Here is a 16,153-nt window from a genome sequence, read left to right as displayed (position 1 = left end):
CTGAAGTGACAGATTAAGAGTTCTTGATATTAGATAACTCCAACTTCTGGCTGTAGAGCACCCAGCCAGGAGAATAAGCAACGCTTTGAAAGGATCCACGGGGTGGGTTGTTTTTTTTTTTAAGTGCCATTCTAGAATGTCCAAAGGGAATCAGGATTCTGTGGCTATAGACTGATCACAGAGTCAAGGAAGCAGTGGCAATTCTAGATATCTGAGATTTTGCTGGTTCCAGTTTGCCCAATGGAGTTGAGAATCTCAATGATTCTAGATGACTTCTTGTGGTTCTGTAATGCCAAAAGGAATGAAGGCTCCAGGGATACAGAGTTGTCCATTACCAAAGCCTGGAAGTTCTCATCACCTCCAAGTGGACTGCTTGGCAGTGCTAGGAGGTGGACTCAGGACTTGAGAAGCAACATTTCTGGGCTGACCTAGAAGGTGAAGGTGAAAGTGAGACCCTGTAGGGCACAGGGCTAATTAGTGGACAAGGGAAGGGGGAGGCCCAGGGCTGGTGAGTCTAGAATGCTCTGGAACCCTACACCTAGTGATGTGTGTCTATTTCTTTTTTTTTTTTTTTTTTTTTGAGACCGAGTCTCACTCTGCCGCCCAGGCTGGAGTGCAGTGGCGTGATCTCAGCCCACTGCAACCTCCGCCTCCCGGCTTCAAGTGTTTCTCCTGCCTCAGCCTCCCGAGTTGCTGGGATTACAGGCATGAACCACTATGCCTGGCTAATTTTTGTATTTTTAGTAGAGACAGGGTTTTGCCATGTTGGCCAGGTTGGTCTTGAACTCCCGACCTCAGATGAGCCACCTGCCTCGGTCTCCCAAAGTGCTGGGATTACAGGCGTGAGCCACCATGCCCAGCCGTGTGTCTGTTTCTTAAAGATATTATGCATATGTATATTATATATATGTAATATAAATACAGATATCTCTTTTTTCCCCTGGTCCCTACAACAGGCTTAGAAATGGAGTGCTAGCTAATTGGAATGAGGTATTTTTCAAGGACCCCAGAAGCTTTGCTCTAAATCCCAATGCTGCCCCAACTTACTGTGTCACTTTGGATTCCTCTTCATGTCAGTTTCCCCATCTGTAAAAATGGGACATTGGAACTTGAAGTTCTTCAGGGGCCTTTCCAGCAGGATGAGTCCTCACTACACCGAGGGTGGGATGGGCATTCGAGTCCTGGGGATTTCCCTCCTCTCCCCAGTGCTGGATCATACGGCCTTCCAGGAGAGGCTGGGATGTAAGATACTCTTGGAGGCTGGCTCTGAACTCGGGTGTCTGAATCACAGGGCAAGGGTAGGCGTGGGCTGTGGCTAACAGCCAGAGTCACTTCCCTGGCCCAGCTTGGGGACCTGGGGAGGAGGAGGTAGCTCTGGACACCAGGGTTCTTCCCACTGTGGGAAAATGAGTGTTTTAGGGGGAGATCTGTCCCCCAGATTAAATAACTGGGAGCCCTAGCGGGTGTGTCTGCGAATGTGCTTCTCGAGCATGGGTCGTCCGACCTGGCCCCCTGCCCATGCTACCATCTACCTAAGTGCTTCGCAGGCTGGGAGCCAACTGCAGAGGGAGCCAGTGACAGTGAGGAGGACGTGTTCCCACCCTGTGTTCTGGACCGAGGGCAGCCACTGTCATTGCCATTCAGCCTTCACAAGTACTGCATCAACCCAAATGCCCCCTCCAGCTTCTCCATCTCCCTTTATCCCTCAGAATCCCCATGTAATAACCGGATGGGATTAATTAGCTGGCTGCTCTCTCAGCTCAGGGTGTCTGGGGTAGGTAGGGACAGGGGCAATGGAAACGCAGGGTTGGGGAAGGACGTTAAGTTGGAAGTGAAGGGGCAGGGAAGGGGTTTTATTTGGAAGGAGAGTGGGAGCAGGGCAGCCCAGCCTGGGTTTCCACTGGGGAGGGCAGGGCCTGGGCCACTCATAAAGGTCAGTGAGGGGATTAGGGGCCTCCATGTCTAATCCGACAGCTTAACTAGGTCCTGGCCCTGAATCCGTCCCCACCTGCCCAGCCCAGGGACGGCAAATGAGGACGAGGCCCAGACACCACTTCAGCCCCCATTACGGCTTCCCTCTTTACAGGGGTGCCTGGGTTCCCTATTCCAGCCAGCCCCTTGACCCATTCCCTTACAAATAATGGGACATAAAGGCTGGGGAAGGGGAAGGGGCCTCAGAGGAGGGAGGAGTTTAAGAAGGGCAAGGGTGGCCAGGCACGGTGGCTCATGCCTATAATCCTAGCACTGAGGTCAGGAGTTTGAGACCAGCCTGGCCAACATGGCAAAACCCTGTCTCTACTAAAAATACAAAAATTAGCCGGGCATGGTGGTGGGCGCCTAAAATCCCAGCCACTTGGGTGGCTGAGGCAGGAGGATCGCTTGAACCTTGTGGGTGGAGGTTGCAGTGAGCTGAGATCACGCCAGTTCACTCCAGGCTGGGCAAAAGAACAAAACTCTGTCTCAAAAAAAAAAAAAAAAAACAAAGGCAAGAGTATGAGAGGACAAGGGGGACCATGACGTGACGGAAGCCAGAGAGGAAGAAAAGGCCTCTGAGATGGGAGAAGGAATCAGAGAGGTGGGAGGATGCTGAGGAAAGGGGAGTTGTCTTAGCGGAAGGATGCCCGGGGAAGGAGGAGTCTTAGGAGAATGCTAAGCTAAGGGGAGGAGTTTGGAGAAATGAGGGAGGAGTCTGAGCGGCAGAAGGTGCCAGGAAGGCCGAGCCTGTGCTTTCACTAAATTTCACCTTCCCCTGTTCCATTCCCCATGACCGATACCAAATAGCATAGCATTTAGAAAAAAGTAAATCTTGGCCAGGCGCGGTGGCTCACGCCTGTAATCCCAGCACTTTGGGAGGCCAGGGTGGGCGGATCATGAGGTCAAGAGTTTGAGACCCCCAACATGGTGAAACTCCGTCTCTATTAAAAACACAAAAAATAGCCGGGCACGCACCATCATGGTGCAAGCCTGTAATCCCAGCTACTCGGGAGGCTGGGGCAGGAGAATTGCTTGAACCCTGGAGGTGGAGGTTGCAGTGAACCGAGATCGCGCAACTGCACTCCAGCTTGGGCGACAGAGCAAGACTTTGTATCAAAAAAAAAAAACAAAAACGAAGTCTTTTGTTTCACCACTCCACGACTCCGAAGAGGTTGAGGGGCATGGGGAGGGCATAGATGGTGGTAAGGAAGGAGTTCGGAGGTAAGAAGGGGCTGAGAGGAGGAGAAATATGCGGAGAAGAAATGCAAAAGGAGGCCAAAAGCTGCTCCCGGTTGCATGGCAACCTTTGCGGTCAGAAGCCAGCATGGCCTGCTAGGAGGTGTGGCTTACGGAAACAAGCCAGTTCTAGCCCCGCCTCCTAGCAACAAGACTAAAAAAAAAAAAAGTACCGCCCCCTAGCAACGTGTCATCGGAGGCGGGGCTCGGTTTACCTAGACTCCCAGTGTCCAGGGCCTTTGAGCAGACGCAGAGATGGCTGTATCGCGTAGCTCCGCCTCCGCGTAACACTTTTCCGAGGCTTCTCATTGGAGAGAAAGCCTGTCAAGTGCTTTCTGTTGTTCCGGAGGCGGGGCCTGCTGCACTGCCTGCACTCCGATTGGCCCCGCGGGCCGTCTACCTCCGGCCGGACATACCTACATGAGCTTTTTGTACGACTGTTGGCCCTGGAGGACGATCCTTTGGTGGCGAGGGCGGGGAGGACGAAAGCGCCCACTGAGGATTGGACGGTGTCAAAAAGAGGGGCGGTCCCTACTGAAGGGGCGGTTGGGCGACGAAGGGAGAGTCTTTTCAGCGCTGAGGACTGGCGCTGAGGAGGCGGCGGTGGCTCCCGGGGCGTTTGAGCGGGCTCACCCGAGCCCGCGGGCCAACGCGGATCCAGGCCCGACCGGCGGGACCGCCCCGGACTCCCCGCGGGCCTTCCTAGCCGCCATGGAGGACGGCGTCTATGGTAGGTCGGGGAGGGGCGGGGTCGGCTGGGAGCTGCTGGAGCGTTTTCTCCTGAACGTTCCGTCGCGAACGTTTCTCCCTGGCGCGCGCCGCCCAGAAGCGTTCGGCTCAGTCGTAGACTCGTCGCGCCGCTTTTGTTGGGCGCTGGACGGGCTTCCGGCGGGGCCCGAAAGCGGGGCGTTCCAGGCCATTGTTTGGGCTGAGCCTGTTTCCGGTGGCGGCGGGAGGGGCGGGATGGAGCGGTGGAGGCGAGGCCGGGGCGGAACCATTCCCGCTGGAGGGGCGGGCGAGCCCAGCGCCTGCCGGGGCCGGGGAGGGGCGCTTGGGTTGCGGGGAAGGGAGAATTCTTGGGGGGCGGGGGCCTTTGATGTCCCGCCCCATCTTCCCAGCTCTCCCGAGCTATCATCAGCTCCCCCGGCCGTAGTGACTTTTCATGGACCCAGGAGTCCGGATAACCAGGTTCCCAGCTACCTCGCCAGTAATGGAGTCAGAAAACCAAGGCCTCAGTCCCCTTCCAAGTAATGGACCTAGAAGCCCAGGCCCCCAGCCCTTTCTTCCCTCAGACCTAAGAGCTCAGGCACCCATTCCCCTTCTCCCTCAGACTAAGGAATCCGGGCTCCAGTTCCCCTTGTCCCCCAGGACTCAAGAGTTTACAGCCCCAGCTCTTTCTCCTCTGCAGGGAGGAATCCAGGCCCCCAGCCCATTCTTCTGTGCAGACATAGGAAGCCCCTTACACATCCTGTCCCAGCTCTGTCCACCCCCAGATTGCGGGAATTTAGGCTCACGCCCCCAGCACTGACTTTTAAACCTTGACCCCGATCTCTAGAACCCCCAGACCTGACTCCAGAGGAGCGGATGGAGCTGGAGAACATCCGGAGGCGGAAGCAGGAGCTGCTGGTGGAGATTCAGCGCCTGCGGGAGGAGCTCAGTGAAGCCATGAGCGAGGTGGAGGGGCTGGAGGCCAATGAGGGCAGGTGAGGGCTGGGGCTGATGACCTAGGGGGCGTGGGGTTGGCTGAGGCCAGGGATGCCCAGGCATTGACCCTCCACCCCTCCACCCTGCTCTCTGCTCCTGCAGTAAGACCTTGCAGCGGAACCGGAAGATGGCAATGGGCAGGAAGAAGTTCAACATGGACCCCAAGAAGGTGCTTGGGGCCACAGGACTGGGATCAGCTGGGCAAACATCCAGGCAGGGGCTTCTGGCACCTCCGGGTTCCAGAAGCGTGATGGTGCCGGCTCTATTCTAGGGGACAGACTTGGTCCTAATCCCTGGATTCGGATACTGGCTGTCCATTTGTTCTCTGAACACTGAACACTGACCAAGTGTTCCAGCCCTCCTGACTGTTTTGTCCCCTGCCCGGAAGTCGTCTTCCACTTTCTACTTGTATGGGTGCACTTCAGCTCGAGTCTTGTAGGGGCTATGGACAAAGTGACATGCACAAAGGAGAGTTGACCTCCCTCCCACAAAGGTGCCATGACAGAGGAAGGTATCAGGGTAGTGGACCTCTGGAGGAGGCAGGCTGGTGGAGTCAGGGAGGGCTTCCTTGAGGAGGGGACATTCAGGTCGGGTTTGAAGGATGAGTAGGTGTTCACCAGGTGGAGGAAAGGCTTTTGTTCACTTAACTCATATGTGTTTGTGTGTGTGTGTGTGTGTGTGTGTGTGTGTGTGTCGGAGTCTTGCTCTATCACCCAGGCTGGAGTGCAGCGATGTGATCTCGGCTCACTGTAACCTCCGCCTCCTGCGATTCTCCTGCCTCAGCCTCCCAAGCAGCTGGGCTTACAGGCGTCTACCACCATGCCTAGCTAATTTTTGTATTTTTAGTACAGACGGGGTTTCACCATGTTGGCCAGGCTGCTTTCAAACTCCTGACCTCAGGTGATCCACCCGCCTCAGCCTCCCAAAGTGCTGGAATTACACGCATGAGCCACTGTGCCTGACCTGTTCACATACTCATTTAACACCCATTTTCTGAGGCCTCTCAAGAGCCTGATCCTGTGTAGGGCAATGCTGGGGACCCAAAGAAGAATTAGATGCTGCCTTGTGCTCAGAGAGCCCTTGGACACCGATACCACAGTTCACAGTGAGATACGGCAGTAGTAGAGAGGTCTTCATAGCACAGACAGAGAAACCTCCAGTCTAGCCAGGGCTTCGAGTTCACAGCCCTTGAGGGACTGCGTCTGCTAACAGGTTGTCACGTTATTCTTTCCTGAAGCAATTGGAATTCTGTTCAGTCATTCAACAAACATTTATTGGCTGGGTTCGGTGGCTTATGCCTGTAATCCCAGTGCTTTGAGAGGCTGAGGCGGGAGATTGCTTGACACCAGGAATTTGAGACCAGCCTGGGCAGCATAGTGATAACTCATCTCTAGAAAAAATATAAATAAATAAATTATCCAGGTGTGTTGGTGCGTGCCTATAGTCCCAGCTTCTCAGGAGGCCGAAGTGAGAGGATCCCTTGAGCCCAGCAGTTCGAAGCTGCAATGAACTGTGATCACGCCACTGCACTCCAGTCTGTGCAACAGAGCGAGACCAGGTCTCAGAAAAAAGAGAAAATGTACTGAGCACCTGTGCCTTGCCAGACCCTGTTGTTGGTGCTGGAATTAACCAGGCAAAGGCAGAGAGGGTAGGCCATGAGGTGCAAAGGCCATGAGTTGGGAAGAATGCTACGTAAGACCTGTGAGAAGGCTGAAAATGAAACCTGGCCCTGGTCTGTTGAGGGTGGGGGTAGGTCTGGATGCTGAGGTTCCCAGGGAGGTGAGCGGGGTGGCTTTCTGGCCCTCAGCACTGAGACCTTGTCCCCACTCACCAGGGGATCCAGTTCTTGGTGGAGAACGAACTGCTGCAGAACACACCCGAGGAGATTGCCCGCTTCCTGTATAAGGGCGAGGGGCTGAACAAGACAGCCATCGGGGACTACCTGGGGGAGAGGTACGGCCACCACTCAGCTCCCGTGGGGCCCCTCCCTCCCCCCCCGGGCCCAGCTCCTGCCCTCACACTGGCAGCTCACAGGTAGAACAGCCCTGCAGCCTTCCCGCAGAGAGGCCCTGGCACATCAACCTTCTGACTGGACTGTAACAGAATGGACTGACATGGGCTAGGGGAGCCTGCGGCCAACCGAGAGCATCTGAGGATGTGGGGCCTTCTGGAATTACCTGGGGGTTGTGGGGAGGCATCCATTTATGTCTGAGAAGGGTAGAGAACATCTCTCAAGGGTCATGGGAGCACGAGAACCGTGGGTAGACCATGGCTGTGCATAGGCACTGGGTGGCCATCTGGGAGCTGTGGGGACCGCTGGGCCCTTGTGGGAGCCTAGGAGTTGTGGGGGTCATTTGGAAGCCTAGGGTGCATGGGACTGGACATCAGATGATTGGAGGCCATCTGTGGACGTCTGGGAATCAGGGATTTACAGAGATCTGGGGTGTGTGGGAAGCATCTCTGGGGGGTGTGGGGACTGTGTCTGGATACCTGGGGAGTGGGGATCATTTGAGAGAGGTGACAGTAGGTGGCATACATGTTTGCGGCATTTCTCCCAGCTGTACAAAGGTCTGGCCTAACCAGGGTTCCCAAGCCAGATATTCCTCCCAAGAGTGTGTTCTGAGCATCCTCCACCCTGGGGGCAGGCCTGTGTGGGAGTCCAGCAGGAAACTTCACCCTCCGCAGTGGGCAGCTGTGGTGCAGTAGAGAGGGCACGACTTCCCCAGGGCATTGCCCCCTGTCCATTCCTGCCCCATCCTTTCCACCTGCATGTGTCTTTGTCCCATCCTTCCAGGGAAGAGCTGAACCTGGCAGTGCTCCATGCTTTTGTGGATCTGCATGAGTTCACCGACCTCAATCTGGTGCAGGCCCTCAGGTGAGTGAGGGGAGGGATTTGGAAGGCCAGGAGTGTACCTGTCAGGGCCTTCCTAGTTACAAGTGACAAACCTTACTCAAGAAAAAAACAGGGCCGGGCACGGTGGCTCACGCTTGTAATCCCAGCACTTTGGGAGGCCGAGGCGGGCGGATCACGAGGTCAGGAGATCGAGACCACGGTGAAACACCGTCTCTACTAAAAATACAAAAAAATTAGCCGGGCGTGGTGGCGGGCGCCTGTAGTCCCAGCTACTTGGAGAGGCTGAGGCAGGAGAATGGCGTGAACCCGGGAGGCGGAGCTTGCAGTGAGCCGAGACTGCACCACTGCACTCCAGCCTGGGTGACAGAGTGAGACTCCGTCTCAAAAAAAAAAAGAAAAAAAAACAGAAACAAGCAAAACAGAAACGAAAACTAGGGAACTGAGTGTGTCCTGCACCATAAAAGTCCAGGGTTATGGCCTCCTTCAGGTATGGCTATATCCAGGAGCTCAAATGGTGTTCAGAAAGTCGACTGTCTTTGCCTCTTGTATTTGCCACTGTGTCAGCATTGCTCTCTGCAGACCTGCTTACTTAATAACAAGCCTCAATCAACCCCCAGACCTGTCTAGTAAACTTAGCAGAAAGAGGCTATTCCTGTGCGGATTCACAACACTCCCATGGCCAATCCCCATTGGTCAGATTGGATCATGTAACCATAACCTGAAACAACTGCTGAGGCCGGAAGGTCGGGATTCCTCGTGGACCAGTTCCTAACACAGGGACTGAGAGTGGGGACAGGCTCTCACCAGCCCTGGCATCCATTCCTGGCCCCTCCCTAACCCAGGCAATTTCTATGGAGCTTTCGCCTCCCCGGAGAGGCCCAGAAAATTGACCGGATGATGGAGGCCTTCGCCCAGCGATACTGCCTGTGCAACCCTGGGGTTTTCCAGTCCACAGGTGCGGGCCCCAACTCCTGGGTCCTGGGAAAGAGGAGACTGGGGCCCAGACTCCTAGGTCTGAGGGAGGGAGGGGGCTGGGAGCCGGGAATCCTGGGTCCTGGGGAGTGGGGGCACCGGGGGCTGACACGCCTGGGTCGTCACCACCTGCCCTGTCTGGTGCAGACACGTGCTATGTGCTGTCCTTCGCCGTCATCATGCTCAACACCAGTCTCCACAATCCCAATGTCCGGGACAAGCCGGGCCTGGAGCGCTTTGTGGCCATGAACCGGGGCATCAACGAGGGCGGGGACCTGCCTGAGGAGCTGCTCAGGGTCAGCCCGCCTTCCCTGCCCCTCAGCCCTGCCCCTCTTCCTGCCACAGACACCCCCACCCCACCTGTGGTCTCCTAGTGCCTGAGCTGTCTGCCCTCACCCCCAAGATGGCGCGATCATGCCAACTCGTGTGTGATCTTCTTCTGTCTCTCTGGCTGCTTCTCTTCTTGACTGTCTCTCTCAGGCTTTAGCCCTGACAATTTTGGCCTGTCTGTCTGTCTTCTCTGTCTCTGGCTGTTGCACTTTCCGGCCCTCGATTGGCCTCATTCCTCATCTGTCTGTTTCTCTGAGGACGTAGCCGACTCCTCCACCTATCACCAGGGCATCTCTTCTTTCCTCCCTCACCTCAGCCTCCGTCCGCTTCTGTGCCTTTCACTTCTCTCTCCTCCCCAGCCTGCCCCTCTCTCTTCCCCACCATGAGTCATCCCATCCCTGGTCTCACTGCCCCCCACCCTGAGTAACCCTGGGGGGCCCCAGGGGGCTCGAATGGCTGATGCAGCCTTCACCCCTCAGAACCTGTACGACAGCATCCGAAATGAGCCCTTCAAGATTCCTGAGGATGACGGGAATGACCTGACTCACACCTTCTTCAACCCGGACCGGGAAGGCTGGCTCCTGAAGCTGGGTACGTGCCCTCCCGACCCTGCTGGTCCCTCTGCAGGAGGACATTCGTGGGCCTGAGCCCTGGACTCAGCTTCTGCACAAACCTGCTGCCTGAACTGAGGCAAATGATTTGACCTCTCTGAACCTCAGTTTTCCACACCCAAAAAATGGGGCTGAAAATAAAATCAGGCCTGTGCGCTGGGCCTGGCCTGTAGTAAGTACTTCCCAACCCCTTCTTTTTACCCACAAACGTTCATGGAGCCCTTCTGTGCCAGGCCCTGAGCTGAGCTGAAGAGGCAGTGAGAGGCAGGTGACATTGTCCTTTCGTGGGAGAAGAGTTCACTCAGGCTTCTTTCCACTGTGTTAACCCAGCCCGAGGGAGCCAAACCCCTGGAACCTATTCCCCTTGGCAAGAACTCCCAGGGTCCCAGGCAGGACTGACCCCGCACTCCAAGGCATCAGGCCCAGAGCACTTGCTGATCCAGGTGCCATCCTTCCCGAAACACCACCCACAGGCAGAAAAAAGTCAAACAGGCAAGGAAACCTGTCGCAGATTCTGGCTTCCAGCTGTGGAGGGAATAGCCAGGGCTGGTGCAGATGAGTCGGGAAACCCAGCAGAGATGGAGGGGGGAGTCTTCGTCATAACATGTGGCACTGGCACATTCAAGGTCGGTTAGCATGGATCAGACAGGATCGTAGCATGATGAGGGGTTAGCATGAGGATTGGAGTGGTTCTCAGCCCTGGATGCACATGAGATTTGCCTGGGCACCTCGAAAACTCCGGTGGCTGGGTCATAGACTCCTGAAGTCAGACTCTGAGGAGCAGAAGGGCCATCAGTCATCGTTTAAGCTCCTCAGGTGCTCCCAATGCATAGTCGAGGTTGAGAGCTGCTGGCCTGGAGCCGTGCCCGGTAACAGTAGGTGCCACCTGTGTGTTAGATGTGGTTATAATGGAGACGGGGTGCACAGCTGCTCCAGAGAGACACATCTGGGGAGTTACAGTCCAGCACAGCAGTGGAGGCTTCCCGTGGCAGCAGGAGAACCCACAGGAAGCTTTCAGCTCAGTGAAGGGAGTCAAGGCCAGGCTTCTTGGAAGGAGGTTGGACAGGGCAGCTTTGGCCTCTGAGTCTTGGGGGCTGCCCCATGTGGAACTATGCTCTTAAACCAGGGCATCACCACCTCAACAGATGCCAGGGTTTCCTGGTAAATGTAAAATATGCAAGTCAGGCAGGGCACAGGGGCCCACCCCTGTAATTTCAGCACTTTGGGAGGACAAGGCAGGAGGATTGTTAGAGGTCAGGAGTTTGAGACCAACCTGGGCAATATAATGATACCCCCCATCTCTACAACAAATAAAATTAGCCAGGCCTGGTGATGCAGGAGGAGGGTGTGAGCCCGAGCGCTCGAGGCTTCAGTGAGTCGTGATTGTGCCACTGCACTCCAGCCTGGGCAACAGAGCGAGACCCCGTCTCTATAAAATAAAAATAAAACAGGCAAATCACTGTCCAGCCAACAGCCCGGTCCAGATCCCTGCATTCGATCCAAGGGAGGCAGACTGCTGGGGAAATTTGAGAGTCCTCGAGGTGCCCCTGGCAGTGAGCGGGCCAGAAAGAGAAGCAGGAAGGCGCCAGCATCACGAGGAACTACTTCCCTCAAAGCTGCTCCTGTCAGGCCAGGCACGGTGGCTCAGGCCCGTAATCTCAGTACTTTGGGAGGCTGAGGCAGGCGGATCACTTGAGGTCAGGAGTTTGAGACCAGCCTGGCCAACATGGTGAAACCCTGTCTCTACTAAAAATACAAAAAGTAGCCGGGCGTGGTGGCGGGCGCCTGTAATCCCAGCTACTTGGGAGGCTGAGGCACAAGAATTGCGTGAACCCAGGAGGCGGAGCTTGCAGTGAGCCGAGATCACACCATTGCAAATCCAGCCTGGGCGACAGAGCGAGACTCAGTCTCAAAAAAACAAAACAAAAACTGCCCCTGTGAGCAGCAACTTTCCCATTTCCCAGATGAGGAAATTGAGGCTCATGCCTCAGTTTGGCTCTGAGCCCCATCTAAGGCTGCCCAGCCCCAGGGACACCTCTGGCCAAAGGGCCTCTGTTCCCTTTGTGCCAGTTAGAGAGAGGGTCCCCTTCCTTAAAAGATGGAAATACAGGAGTGGAGATTGGTGATGGTGGTTGCTACTCCATGCCTAATAAAAGCCATTCTTACTGTCATTGTTTAACCCTGGGCCTACAAGGAAGCCAGCAGCAGGTCATTTTGCCGCAGGAAGGTGTAGGCCCAAGTGAGTCTCCAGGCTGGAGTCCAGAGAGTCCAAGAGAGTGCCCTGAGGTCACACAGCCAGTTTGTGCAGGAGCTGAGATGGGCCCTCACACCCACCTCAGACCAAGGACTGGGGATTTTGCCTTCTCCCCTGTTGGGGCCACCTCTAGGGGAGAGGCACTTTTACCATGTCAAGGGAGGACGCTCCTGGCCTAGGACAGACCTTAGGGGGTAGGCTGGGGCCCTGTACCGAAGCAAGGGGTTTTCAAGGCTGCCACCTGGGGCTCATGGCCCTTGGCCTCTCTGGGAGGGAGGAGCCCTGGCCATCCCCCCCTCGTGGATGTAACTGGTTTTCTTCCCTCTCTCTCCCTCCCCTCCCTCTCTGCGTCTTTCTCTCTCTCCTGTGTTTGCCTCTCTGTCCCGCCCCTGCGCATCCCTCCCTGTGCCCACCCTGTTTCTGTCGCCTGCGGCTCTTGGGGGTGCTCCATTCTCCCGCCTTCCCTTCTCCTGCACCTGGTCCTGCCTGCTTTCTCGCTGTCTGCCCCAGGAGGTAGGTACATGGCCTGTCTTTGTCTCCCATCACTAGACGAGGGGAGGGGGCTGCCCTGGCGCCTTGACCTCCTGCCCACAGGAGGAGGGGGCTGGGGTCTCAGGCTCCTGGGCTGGGACTGACAGACTCAGAAAACATGGAGCCTCCAGCTGGGGGTGGACGATTCCCGGAGCCCCAACACGCCTGGCCCTGCTTGTCTGTCTCCCCCAATGCAGCGGCTTTGTCTAGGACCCAAGAGCCCCACCTCTACCGCTCTTGCTCTGCTTCTCACGCCCCTCCCATCTCCCAGAGGCCCTGTCCCCCCGTTGAGCCCAGGCCCCCTCCCACCCCTTCCCTTTCAGGGGGCCGGGTGAAGACGTGGAAGCGGCGCTGGTTTATCCTCACAGACAACTGCCTCTACTACTTTGAGTACACCACGGTGAGCGTGACCTGGCCCGGGCTCTGGGGTCCTGGGAGGAGTAGCTGGGAGCCTGGACTCCTGGGGCTGAGGGAGGTGGGGTGGGGTGAGGACTTGGAAGTCTGAGTTCTGTCCACCTTGCTTCTTCAGGACAAGGAGCCCCGAGGAATCATCCCCCTGGAGAATCTGAGCATCCGGGAGGTGGACGACCCCCGGAAACCGGTAAGACCCTCTCTGTACACCTTCCTGCCAGGGCGGGGCCTCCTCTGCCTAGGGCTGGGTCTTACCTGCGCCCTTCCTCTCTCGTCCCCAGAACTGCTTTGAACTTTACATCCCCAACAACAAGGGGCAGCTCATCAAAGCCTGCAAAACTGAGGCGGACGGCCGAGTGGTGGAGGGAAACCACATGGTGTACCGGATCTCGGCCCCCACGCAGGAGGAGAAGGACGAGTGGATCAAGTCCATCCAGTGAGCCTGGACTCCTGGGTCTGAGGGAGGAGGGGCTGGGGGCCTGGACTCCTGGCTCTGAGGGAGGAGGGGCCAGGGGTCTGAGACTCCTCCTGGGTCTGATGGAGGAGGGGCCGGGGGCCTGGACTTCTGTGTGTGGGGGAGGAGGGGCTGGGGACCTGGACTCCTGTGTCTGAGGGAGGAGGGGCCGGGGGTCTGGACTGCTGGGTCTGAGGGAGGAGGGGCTGGGGGCCTGGACTGCTGGGTCTGAGGGAGGAGGGGCTGGGGGCCTGGACTGCTGGGTCTGAGGGAGGAGGGGCTGGGGCCTGGACTCCTTGGCCCTCATCCTGGGACCCCTCCCCTTCTGCAGGGCGGCTGTGAGTGTGGACCCCTTCTATGAGATGCTGGCAGCAAGAAAGAAGCGGATTTCAGTCAAGAAGAAGCAGGAGCAGCCCTGACCCCCTGCCCCCAACTCCATTATTTATTACGGAGCTGCCCCGCCTGGGTGGCCGGACCCCTGGGCCTTGGGGCTGTGGATCCTGGTTCCCTGTTTGGAAAATTCACCACCTCTAGCTCCTCCCTGTTCTTTGTAATTAATACGCTGTTGGTAATCTTATTAATTATTTAACCACTTGGCCTGCTGACCCCCTCATTTCTTGGGGTTGACAGAGTCGTGCTCGGTGGAGCCAGCCTGTTTCCCTAGACAGGGGCCTGGACCCGCCTGTCTCTGGGTGCTGCCTGGGCTGTCCCGGTGGGTCTGTTCTGGTTTCACCCTGAGCCCAGCAGGAGTAGAGTAAAGGGAGAAGGTTAATGCGTTGGGAGTCTGGAGTTGGAATTGGCCGAGGACAGAGTTTAGAATACAGGGGTTCAGGGTCAAGGTCTAGCATTCATTCTAGAAGTTGACAGCCATCAGCCAGTTACGCTACAGCCATCAGCTAGTCCCCATCTTTGCTTTCATGGGGCTTGAGGTCTTTAAGGGGCAGGAGATAAAGCTGGTGACGTTGTGAGCTGGGCCAGGGCTTTGAGGACAACCTGGAGCTGGAAGAACATGCGACCACCTCAGGGAGGATCAGGGAAGGATGAGTGGGGAGGTGGCCCATGTCCTACAAGGGCCTTGCTGATGGGATGTCCTGAAGGGCTGGGCAGCCTTAGATGGGGCCAAGAGGGCAGGACTATGGGCCAGTGCCAGAGCCAGGCTTGTCTGTTGTCAAAGGATCAGCCTCCTTTGAAGGACATTTTGTGTCAAGGATAGGGCTGAGGACCGGCGTTCTGAATGTCTCCTGGGATTCTTGACAGTCAAAGAAATTGGAGGATCGCCTCTATGAAGGTGAAGTCTTGGCATGTGGCATACCCCTGAATCCTGGGCTAAGGTCTGTGACCTTTTGCCCTCCAGTTGGGGTATGCGTGGTGTCCCCAGAGAACAAGGGCTCGTGGATCCCGAGAGGGGTGCGATGGCGGATTGGGAGGTCCCATGTCACTCTGCCATGCCCGCCTTTGAAGCTGAGGAGCTCTTTAGTTAAAAAGACAAAAAACTACAAGTCCCGGCAGGGCCCGGGACCAGGACGCGGGTGGGAGAGGCGCCTATGGCCCCCAGGCGTGCTGAGAGTTGTAGTCCCTCCTGCCCGCTGTGTTCGCTCTTGAGCTCTCCGATGGGGTGCGGCGCTTCGGAATTTCGGGCCTTGATCCCTGTCCCACCCTTGGCCACAGGCACCTGCCGGCCTGAAGGGCCCCGCGGTGCAGGTACCCTGCGCCCCTCTGCGGGAAGGTGGACTACAGTTCCCGGCAGGCTGTGCGGCGCCAAAGCCACGGTGACCCAGACCCGAGGTTTTCCGGGCGTCGCAGTTTCCCGAGACTCCGTGGCGGCGTTTGCCTTCTTTTTCTTAGTCGGATCCCGTACTTTTGTGGAGGGTACAGAGGAGGCTTTGACCTCCGCGGCCCCGGGGGCTGGTGGGAAATGGAGTTCCAAATGAGAAAATAGAAATCCCCACTTCTCTTTCCCACAGGTGCCAGGGAAACGGAGTCATCGACCCAAGAAGGTCGTGGGAGATGAGGTCCCAGGGTAAACAGCGGGTCCCGCCACTATGTCACCCTTTCCTGCCGCCTCCCCGGATGAACTGCGTGCAGGGCGGCCGGCTCCGTGGCAGGCAGAGGCAGGAAGACGCGCGGAGCCCGCTCGTGGCGAAGAGGGGAGTGCGGTGGAAGGGGAGGGCAGAGGCAGGCGGCCGGTCGCCGTGGGGCCTGGGCCGCCCCAGAAGGGCCTCTGGATGGATTCTTAGCAGATGAAAGCCGTGCAAGGGCAGGAGGTAGGGGCCTGACGTGTTTGGATTGAGGTTGCAGGAGAGGCCCCTGGCTGCTGCAAGGAGAAAAATTTGGAGGCGAGCGGGGAGGTGAGAGGAGGCTGTGCGGTGAAGGATGGCGTGGCTGTGGAGGTGGAGAACGTTGGGCCACGCTAGGAGTCTTGAAAGAGGAGCCAAAAGGACTTGCTGAGAGCTGCGGCAGCTGGTGAATGACAGTGCCATGACTGAGATGGTCGAAAGGGAGTATTTTAGGGGAAATCAGGCATTCCGTTTTGACCAAATTAAGCTGGAGATGCCTGTGGAACATTCCAGCCAGGCTGCATCACTTCACACTGACCTTCAGCATTGCCCACAGTCCGTCTTCCCTCAGGACTTGTGGATTTTGCGTCCAGCTCCCTCCTCGCCCAGGACCCCCAAGCTCCCAGCACGCTTCTGATTTTTTTTTTTTTTTTTGTAGTGTGTGTGTGTGTGTGTGTGTGTGTGTGTGTGTGTGTTTTGAGAAGGAGTCTCGCTCTGTACCCTAGACTGGAGTGCAATGGCGCCATCTCAGCTCACTGCAACCTC

General features: G+C 56.8%; 1 protein-coding gene and 1 long non-coding RNA gene across 4 annotated transcripts; one reads left to right on the top strand and one right to left on the bottom strand.

Moving 5' to 3' along the window:
* Positions 1-84: 84 nt before the first annotated feature.
* On the bottom strand, positions 85-3,738 carry LOC129459303 (uncharacterized). The gene is made up of 3 exons (XR_008649957.2): positions 3,627-3,738; positions 1,048-1,280; positions 85-428 (listed from the first exon to the last, which is right to left on the bottom strand). It is a non-coding gene; the product is annotated as an uncharacterized lncRNA (long non-coding RNA).
* On the top strand, positions 3,482-13,928 carry CYTH2 (cytohesin 2). 3 transcript variants are annotated; one of them, XM_055235860.2, is made up of 13 exons: positions 3,482-3,940; positions 4,766-4,913; positions 5,017-5,083; positions 6,749-6,867; positions 7,709-7,789; positions 8,611-8,723; positions 8,888-9,036; positions 9,550-9,661; positions 10,736-10,738; positions 12,790-12,866; positions 12,996-13,067; positions 13,159-13,313; positions 13,663-13,928. In XM_055235860.2, the coding sequence occupies exons 1-13, from the start codon at positions 3,631-3,633 to the stop codon at positions 13,748-13,750; spliced, it is 1,494 nt and encodes a 497-aa protein (XP_055091835.1). In that variant the 5' UTR covers positions 3,482-3,630; the 3' UTR covers positions 13,751-13,928. The 3 variants fall into 3 exon arrangements, with proteins under 3 accessions (XP_055091835.1, XP_055091834.1, XP_063471969.1); XM_055235859.2 differs by lacking the exon at positions 10,736-10,738 and having other exon boundaries at positions 3,483-3,940; XM_063615899.1 differs by lacking the exons at positions 3,482-3,940; positions 10,736-10,738 and adding an exon at positions 4,298-4,457.
* Positions 13,929-16,153: the final 2,225 nt, after the last annotated feature.

Source organism: Symphalangus syndactylus, chromosome 13 (assembly GCF_028878055.3).
Source record: "Symphalangus syndactylus isolate Jambi chromosome 13, NHGRI_mSymSyn1-v2.1_pri, whole genome shotgun sequence".
Taxonomy (NCBI): Eukaryota; Metazoa; Chordata; class Mammalia; order Primates; family Hylobatidae; genus Symphalangus; species Symphalangus syndactylus.
Note: the sequence above shows the minus strand (reverse complement) of the source record. Positions and strands in the feature narration are given on the sequence as shown.